The sequence below is a fragment of the Sycon ciliatum genome, chromosome 1, assembly GCF_964019385.1.
Source record: "Sycon ciliatum chromosome 1, ocSycCili1.1, whole genome shotgun sequence".
NCBI classification, from domain to species: domain Eukaryota; kingdom Metazoa; phylum Porifera; class Calcarea; order Leucosolenida; family Sycettidae; genus Sycon; species Sycon ciliatum.
Genome location: NC_088643.1, coordinates 40,947,328 through 40,956,567, shown reverse-complemented (window position 1 = coordinate 40,956,567; position 9,240 = coordinate 40,947,328). Strand labels below are relative to the sequence as shown.

Genomic DNA, 9,240 nt, shown 5'->3' with positions numbered 1-9,240 from the left:
AGCTCCTGTTTGGTGCGCTCCTTCCGCCGAGGCCGGCTTGCGGTCCTCGGAAACGGTGGCGAGACTCTGTCAGAGCTGACCTCTCCGCAGTGAACATCGACCACACGGAATGGTACGACCTCGCCCAGGAGCGTGGGAAATGGCGCAGTGCGTATTCCGCTCAACCAGTACCGCGATCGGCTCAGCGTGACACTTCTGTGCACTGCGATGTCTGCCAGCGTACTTTCGCCCACCAGAAATACAAGAATCGCCACAAGTGCCTGGCCGAGAGGAGGAAGCCCATATCTGAGCAGTCCGGCAGCCGACTATGTAATGCGTGCGGGAGATGGTTCTTGAGTGCTGGCGGGCTAGCTTCGCATAAGTGTCTCTCCAACTCGGCTGCTGAAGTGGCGTGGGTCTCGGCTGTGGCATCGGCAGACTCGGTCCGGAAACAGCGGGTTGCCCTGCCCTGCTGCAGAGCGCATTGTCTCGGCTGCGGTCGCTGCTGCAAGTCATCCCGTGGTTTCAACCTGCATAGCTGTGCTAATTTCCTGTCCAGGAAGTAGAGCGGCGTTTCTGGATCCAATGCTGAACTCAGTGCTGTCGACCCCTGCACAGGGGACACGTGACCATTTGATGGCAGTGTTACCAAGGACCAAGGTGTGTGTGTGTGTGTGTGTGTGTGTGTGTGTGTGTGTGTGTGTGTGTGTGTGTGTGTGTGTGTGTGTGTATGTGTGTGTGTGTGTGTGTAATGGTATATGTTTTTTTATATAATTAGTACCAGCGTACAGAGCGTACAAACAAATACAGTCCTCTGTACGTAAATACAAAATGAATTCCATTCACATCTTCTACTCACAATCCTCTTCCTGCCTGAAATCTGCGTTGCTCTGAACAACAAATTGAAAATGTGCAAGAACTTTCCCTGACGGTAATGGTTTCAACAGAAGCTGCTCGTGGAACGAATCACGTCCCTCCGCTGATACTTTCAGCTCAAGACACGCGAGGAAAACTACAAAATATCGCCACATCACTGCATGTTCCAAAGGATCGTACTAAATACGCGAGTCCTGCAAAGAATACAAGAATGAATGACCACTGATTTGAAACTAATAATAATTGTTGCTGTCTCACAAAAAAGAAGTCGTTCTTGCATCTTGCAGTTTGCCAGTTCAAAAGAGCGAGGGGTGAGGGGAATCCCCTATAATTTTTAGGCCTCAGCAGACATATGCAGGGTGGGTTGGAAAGAGTCCGGGGGGGGGGGGGGGTACTGGGGCAGATAGCCCGGGTACGGGTTGCAGTCTCCTGCGCTGTACTGTATGTGCTGCTATGCTTCCGGTTGACCGTCTAGGGTAGGGAGTTGTATAGACACCCACCCAGTGCCAAGTATAACTCCGTGGTCAAGGGCAAAGGGACAACTACACGTGTGCCAACAAGTACTACCGGTACCAAGAGTAAAATAAGCCCCAGGACTCATTACTAGCAAGAGTATAGCTAGCTAGTAATAGTAGTACACTCGGACGTCTCTTATCCGGGCACCTTGGGACCGGGCACTGCCCGTATCTCAGAATAACTCACCTACCATGTATCATATCATTTTTTGAAGAAGTTTATTTGGCACGTATTGCACATGTTGAGGATACAAAAGGAACCCATTGATAAAAATGAGTGGATTACATAGGTTGGCAGTGAAACATAAGCACTTCCACATACGGAAAAAAGTTCAAAAAACCCAACTTCGACGCATTTGTGCTATAGGAACTCAAGCTGAAGGTGCCCGGTAGAGAGACGTGCCCGTATCTGAGGCGTCCGGATAAGAGGCGTTTGAGTGTACATGTATGTATGATTCTCTGGTGCTGTCACTGATAAAGTACGACGAGCATTGAATATAAAGAGACTGCGGAGTGAATGGTAAGAGTACAATTTCATCCCTCTTGCATTGGAGACCGTGACTGGGGACTGAAGGGAAAAGAATGCTTATGCAGAAAAGGCGCCAAGAAATTATCCATTTTGATAGAGCAGAGCAGGAGCAGAGTATATATTTCAAAGTATTTGAAATACCCATACATGATTGTAACGATTGTAAAATTTAAGAAAATTTGCTTGGAATCCGATGATGCCACATGAACTGTGCCAGCACAGCATGTAGAGACATTCTCGTTTTCCAGGTATCGCACATGAATACATTCCACTGAAAGCAGAGCGATAATAAAGCCGCGGATGCCCCAGCGGCCATTAGGTGTGGAGCCTATGAGCAGCGGAATCCTTCTACCGTGTCAGTCATACATGCAGGTTTCAAATGGCAATCCTTTCGGAGTGCCCAGCATTCTCCTCATCAAGTCAAAAAAATTACTGCGGGAAATGAGAAAAGAAAGTGGACCAGCACTTTGCAACTAGACGTGCAGCTTACTAACTCTAGCCTGCACTGCTCAGTCACGGTGCTACACGTTGACAGGCAGTCAGTGCCAGTCATACATCATATCGAAAGGACACTGGAATTCATGCCACTATAAGTATAGCCAGTGCCATGCACTACAACTCAAACCGTCTGATTCAAAAATTCAGAACTTCAGTTGAAGCAATTAGTCTACTTGTAGCACACTAGCTGCAGCGAGCAGTGTCTCAAAGTCGTACCGGAAGGCAATCATTGAACTGATACAGAATCAGTCAGGGTGATATCTGAGCAGGAGCAATTGCCATGGAGCTTGCTGAGCTGATGGAACCACCGGGTGCGGCATACGGCGATGCTCGCGCCGAAACTGGGTTTTTCATCCTGGCTACCATTACGCCACTGTTCCTACTGGGCTCAGGGGTCAATCGTCCAGATGCGGTGATCGAGGTTCTGACCCTGGCATTCACCGAGCCCGACTCCAAAAGGCTGGCGCGCTCACCTGGTGATGCAGGGCGGTTGGCCAGAAGTGTTCGCCTCCGACTTGTGCCACTACCCAGTGAGCAGCAAGTGCGGAACTTGGACCGGACCTTCGGCGAGAAGCAGCAGAAAATGATGAAGTTGAAGAAGCCAGGCAAATTGTCACCAATGCCCTATATGGCACAAAGCACAACACAACACAAAGGCGTGATCTGGAACCAGTGAATATGGCAATATAATACAATGTACATGTAAAAGGTTACGGTATCACGGTGTGTGATGGGTGCTCACCGGCCTCACCGGCCTCGCACAACACTGCTCTGTGTACTCGAACGCACCACTACTATACTATCATGAGATTGGATTTCTCTGGCCAGACCTGTAGCAAGTTCAGGAATACCCGTATTGATTATCGTGACTCACATGGAGCAGTCGAAGGGTGCTGCTATGGAACCATGATTCAGGATGCGCCCCGCTGTCAGCAATATCCAGGAGAGTGCGCACTGTGCCCCATATTCTCAGCAACACAAACATGATGGGCACAAAGATCAGGCGACGATCAATCTTCTGAGCAGTTGCCAATCCGGCAGATGTTAGCAGGTTTTGGCGCCCGTGATGAGTCTGCAAGGAATGATGTGAAACCAAATTGTTAGTACAGTTTGTCCGGGAAAACAATGATGATAAAGTTGATTTTGACTGTAACTCATGACATACCGATAGATTGAACTTTTCAGACTCGTTTCAGTAACCCAGTGTGGAATAGTACTCTTCAGGAGGCCGCACTCCACCGTGTGCTGCTATGCATCTGACTGCCAAGTGCTGCCCTCTGCCGCAAGTTATCTAATTTTTCGAAGTTGTCTGTACACGGCCCTGTGTGTGTGTGTGTGTGTGTGTGTGTGTGTGTGTGTGTGTGTGTGTGTGTGTGTGTGTGTGTGCGTGTGTGCCTGTGTGTGTGTGGGGGGGGGGGGGCATTTGACACTGAGATGTACAAGCTGTGGTGGGTACAATAGGGGCTGCATGCATCCATGTCAGTCAACCGTGCTGCCGCTGACTGTCCATTGGCAAGCCACTGCCGGAACTGAGATCTTCAGTGTTGCTCAATGGATACAGAGCAGGACCAGCAGCCATTTACTTGACGCAGAGAAAAGCAGTCTATATATTATATAGACGACGTGGGTGATCTCTCCACGTAAAGCAAGCCAATGTCATGATATATCAAGGCGACATAACGGCTGGGGCCTCAGATGAACAATCTCTTAAGTTAATGTCATCTGTTAAAGCACTGCAGTGCTCCAGCAGTGCTTTCGTAATGACTTTACTGCAATGCATCGTGTAACTGCTGGAGTATGCATGCCACAGTCTCCGGACCGCAGTCAAAGAAATCCGGGCTCATGATCACTACTTGTAGTTCCCTGGGTATTCACAGGACTCTGTGGCAGCAGCGTGCCCGGGTCTCATTGACACACTGTGCAGCACTCTAGAACTTCAGGTATGTGCTGCAGTGCCGTGCAGTGTGCAAGTCTGACTTACCTCCCCGTAGACATGACACTTGATGGCCAAGTAGAATAGAGTAGTGAAAACGTAGGCCAGCAGTTCCCAGCCCTTGCCGCCCATCAGCAGCCAGAACGTGCGAGCACGGCGATCCTCAAACATCGGGTCCACACCGGCGCGTGGACTCGGAGCAAAGTGTGGTGTGCCGGGATGCCGGCGTACCCAGCACCATCCGGAGCTGTCCAGGCTATCATCATTACCCAGTGCGTCGCCAAACTGAGCTGCTAGCGTTATGGCCAGGGGAAGTCCCCAGCTAAATATGTGCAATGAGACAATTCGCCGTTCTCCCAGCACCACGTCACCGCTGCTGAACATCCAGTACAGGAATATCGCTATGCTAACGGTCCACGCAAACGAACACAGCGACGAGTACGTGGTGACGAATGCCTGTAGCTGGCAGTTGAGCGTGCCCGTTTTCATTGCTCCAGCTACACACCACTGTGCACAGGCAGCGCCGGCAGCATTGCCTGCACTGTTCATGAAGTCCGCCAGGCTCAGAAACACCAGCAGCTGTCTTGTTCTAGTTCGAATGTCTGGCCACAGTACGTAGCTCATTATAATGAATAAACAGCCTGCCATGGAAAGACTGGAAACGGCCACAATGATGGTCGTCTGCCGTGGACTATCCCCCGTTCCGGAATTGTCCGTGGTTACGACCTGCTCTAGCGTCGTCGTCGTCGCCGTCGTCGTCGCTATCTCCGCAGTCGCTGCATGCACGGCGGGCCATAGCCAGCGTTGACTCTCCATCGCTACCCCCAGCTTGCCGCTGAGCAAAACGTTGAGCCGCGCGCCTAGCAAACAGCACCACTCTCTTTCTTTCTCTCTCTCTCGCGTGCGCCTTCAGGCGTCACCCATCATAATGGTCGATACGCCATAGCGCCAGTTAGCACATTTTTCCAATTATTCTTACTTTCATGGGCCTTACTAATTTATTGAGATTCGTTTATCTCAGACTAGACTGGTACGAGTATGACCACAATGATGTTCGCTCTCCTGCGAGGGACGCACGTACTAGCAGCTTCTCGACATAATGATGCTGATGCTGATGTAGTCTTTATTGAGGTTTCTACAGAACACAACTTCACGAGTCATGAAAACTGTATCAAGGCTCCTCTTCACTTCACACGACTTCTGCTCTACTCCTACTAGTCCTAGATCCTGATCCTGTCTGTTGATTTTTTTGCCTTCGCGGCTATCGTGTATCGATTCGTGCATTCGTGGTTGCTATAGTATGCGACAATGTCATGTGACATGCAGTAGACAACACGGATCGTCGGTGCAAAGTACTGGCATACCGGTATAGTCATGTACATGTACGTACACTGATAACGACACCGTTTCATGAGACTGGAAGTGGAACGGCCACGGGCATGACGACGACACAACCGCAACTACAATTTACAAACTAACTGCACAAGTGACTTAGTCTAATAGTACCAAGAGTCCATAGTCCATAATCCCCCTGCTATTGCTAATACTATACGATACCCAGACACAATCTCAAACGACGACCTATACCGCAGAACCAAGAGCTATCCTATATCAGACACAGATGCATGTAGGCGACTACGAATGACCGGTCATTTGCTACGGATGGACACGGACACGCCACCGCAAGTAGCCATGAGCGGCTATTTTGACAAGGGCAACAAAGCACCTCGTGGACGGCCAAGGTTGACACTGGCCACAAGTCTGGTCGCTCAGCTGAATAAGCTGGGTGTGCCAATGAAGACCATGGAATACCTTTCCAGATGCCGACAACAAGCAGCGGACAAGACAGACAGGAAGAAACTGTGCAGCTCGATACCCGAGGAGAAACCAGTAAATGGCAGTATCAGCAGCTACTACACCTTGCTGATGATGCTCACAAGACAGAAGCGGAAAAACACTGAATTTCTTTATTGTGTGCTCTACTACGCGAAATGTGCTATTATTATTATTATTATTATTATTATTATTAAGAAAGGGTTTGCTCCCTACACCGGAGCTCGCGCTATTCCGCCGACTTTACTTGACACTTGACTGACTCACGACTGCCATCTAGAGCACACGAGAAGTCCATCGAACCTTCGACTCGGCAAACCTGCAAGAAAGCACCACTCCCTGCTCAATACACAGTGTTTCGGGGAATTCACCCCTCATCAGTTGAGCTTGAGTAGGCTGAGGAAGATTGTGCCTGAAGAGCACCACTTATATAGTGCTCTCCAGGTACAAACATCACCAGGGATACAAACTTACAGAGACGCTCCGCTTCCAGCGCGATAAACACCTCGTGAACACCAGATAGCAGCGTGAGTCAGTGTCGCTCCTGGACGGTGAGACCAGACGTTGAGGACCCTCGGTCATTCGCAACGCTGTCACCTCCAAACCAACTAGTCGCAAGCCCGCGCTGGGCACAACAGTACGAAGTAGTGGTTGCGACTTCGGCGATGATTTGTAAGAAAGGGTTTGCTCCCTACACCGGAGCTCGCGCTATTCCGCCGACTTTACTTGACACTTGACTGACTCACGACTGCCATCTAGAGCACACGAGAAGTCCATCGAACCTTCGACTCGGCAAACCTGCAAGAAAGCACCACTCCCTGCTCAATACACAGTGTTTCGGGGAATTCACCCCTCATCAGTTGAGCTTGAGTAGGCTGAGGAAGATTGTGCCTGAAGAGCACCACTTATATAGTGCTCTCCAGGTACAAACATCACCAGGGATACAAACTTACAGAGACGCTCCGCTTCCAGCGCGATAAACACCTCGTGAACACCAGATAGCAGCGTGAGTCAGTGTCGCTCCTGGACGGTGTTCACGAGGTGTTTATCGCGCTGGAAGCGGAGCGTCTCTGTAAGTTTGTATCCCTGGTGATGTTTGTACCTGGAGAGCACTATATAAGTGGTGCTCTTCAGGCACAATCTTCCTCAGCCTACTCAAGCTCAACTGATGAGGGGTGAATTCCCCGAAACACTGTGTATTGAGCAGGGAGTGGTGCTTTCTTGCAGGTTTGCCGAGTCGAAGGTTCGATGGACTTCTCGTGTGCTCTAGATGGCAGTCGTGAGTCAGTCAAGTGTCAAGTAAAGTCGGCGGAATAGCGCGAGCTCCGGTGTAGGGAGCAAACCCTTTCTTACAAATCATCGCCGAAGTCGCAACCACTACTTCGTATTATTATTATTATTATTATTATTATTATTGTACTAATGAAAAACAATCCAGAAAGATACTAATAAAGAGAAATGGAGTGAGAAGAAACAACACCTATGAAAATGATAATCCTATGCACTCTTGCTAGCACTATTAAAGGTTATTATTATTAGGGCTCAAACGATTAGTCCGATTAACCGGTTGCAGACCGGTTACGAAGAATTAACGGTTAACCGATAAAGATAACGGTTACGCAGTAACTTTTCAGTCAATTTTTCAAGTATCAGGTCGTTGCAAAGTGTGCACTTTCGCGGGCTGTCGCACGCGTACGCAATTTCTGGGCTGTCAACTCGGTCATATCTGGTCTCTTGGTGTGAGAGTATGTATGAATGAGCATGCAAGAGAATGTACATGTGTGCGTTGTACTGAATAGGGTACATTTTTGAATGAGTATAGTCAAATATACGGTTAAAAAAGAGTCCGCAGGATTGCCGTGGCTTATAGGTTATAACCGGTTAACCGACCGTTAGCTTAGCAGTTAACCGTCAGGGGTAAAACCGTGACCGTTTGAGCCCTAATTATTATTGCTAATACTAAAGTAATAGTATTACATCTAGCCTTGCTAGCTCGGCTGTCGACTGTTGTCCAGCTATCATCACGGAGATACCGGAGACTCCCTTTAGTAGGCTTTACTTGATTTAGGCTGATAAAGGCCTGTGGAGAATACAAAAGACTTCGTGATGAATGTATTGTCACACTGCGTCAGTCATCAAGCAGTCTGTTACTCAGTACAATCTGTCTGGTCATGCCTGGTCGACCATGCACAGCTCAGTGCCATGCCATCGCGCCAGCTGCTGTGCTAGCCGGTTGCAGACAAAAAAAGGTACAATGACGTAGTAGGGTGATCATTCCCTGGTACCGGTACATGTATGACACGTACTGTGGCCAGCGGCCAGCAAGGAGTTGTAAAATACCTGTATTTTACGACTCCCTGCTGGCCAATGCAGTGTGACACTGGCCAGCAGGGAGACTCCCTCGATTTAGGCTAAGGCCTGTGGAGAATCCAGAAAATACAAATACAAACAAGGAGTCAGGTAATCGCCTGCATGCCAGCAAGCGAAATAAAAGGCTCCAAGTCTCTGTGTTGCTCGGACTGCAACGGTCCTGATACTGGCTGAATTTTAGCTGTTGGTCAAACGTGACGCTGAGTATTTTGATGGAGGGCTACTCCTCAACAGGAGCTCGAAGACAATGAATGGGGGGGGGGGGGGGGTACTGGCCAGTCACGACGATGGTGGGAGATTGTAAGGGCCTAGGATTTGGCTGGCTCGAACTGCACTTTCTAATCCGAGCCCCAACTGGATACGAGGTCAACAGCAGCCTGGTGTGCTCTAGCGTTGTCAGGAACAGCAGCGAGAGTTGCAATTTCGGAGTATAGGGTTGTATCGTCGGCGAATGAGGCGAGATTGGAGCCGATTGGGAGGTGGTCTTCGACGTCGTTGAGTTGCAGAGGTAGTCTTGGAGCCACCGATGCAGGTCTCCCGAGATGCCATACACTCTAGCCTTAAGGCCTTGTGCAATACACCAGGGTGTGACACCGCGGTCAAATGCTTCAGCAGTGTCGAAGGCCAGCATTCGAGAAGCCCCTTTATCGCCTGCGGTGTGCACCCACTGGTGGTGAAGAGCGGTCAGCAGCCAGGTCTGCTGCACT

At 49.6% G+C, this 9,240-nt stretch overlaps 3 protein-coding genes across 3 annotated transcripts in view; all 3 read right to left on the bottom strand.

Moving 5' to 3' along the window:
- Window positions 1-1,116, bottom strand: part of LOC135826022 (GPI transamidase component PIG-T-like) — a 14,179-nt gene extending 13,063 nt beyond the window's left edge. Inside the window, exon 1 of the mRNA XM_065338660.1 lies at window positions 839-1,116. Coding sequence (XP_065194732.1) covers window positions 839-1,010 — 172 coding nt within the window. The 5' untranslated portion in view covers window positions 1,011-1,116. The remainder of the gene's footprint in view (window positions 1-838) is intronic.
- The window catches only part of LOC135826013 (uncharacterized), a 69,706-nt gene that overhangs the window by 7,171 nt on the left and 53,295 nt on the right, over window positions 1-9,240 (bottom strand). The gene's annotated exons all lie outside the window — the stretch shown is intronic.
- LOC135825990 (G-protein coupled receptor 157-like) lies at window positions 1,573-5,553 on the bottom strand. The gene is made up of 3 exons (XM_065338627.1): window positions 4,379-5,553; window positions 3,272-3,469; window positions 1,573-3,021 (listed from the first exon to the last, which is right to left on the bottom strand). The coding sequence occupies exons 1-3, from the start codon at window positions 5,144-5,146 to the stop codon at window positions 2,647-2,649; spliced, it is 1,341 nt and encodes a 446-aa protein (XP_065194699.1). The 5' UTR covers window positions 5,147-5,553; the 3' UTR covers window positions 1,573-2,646.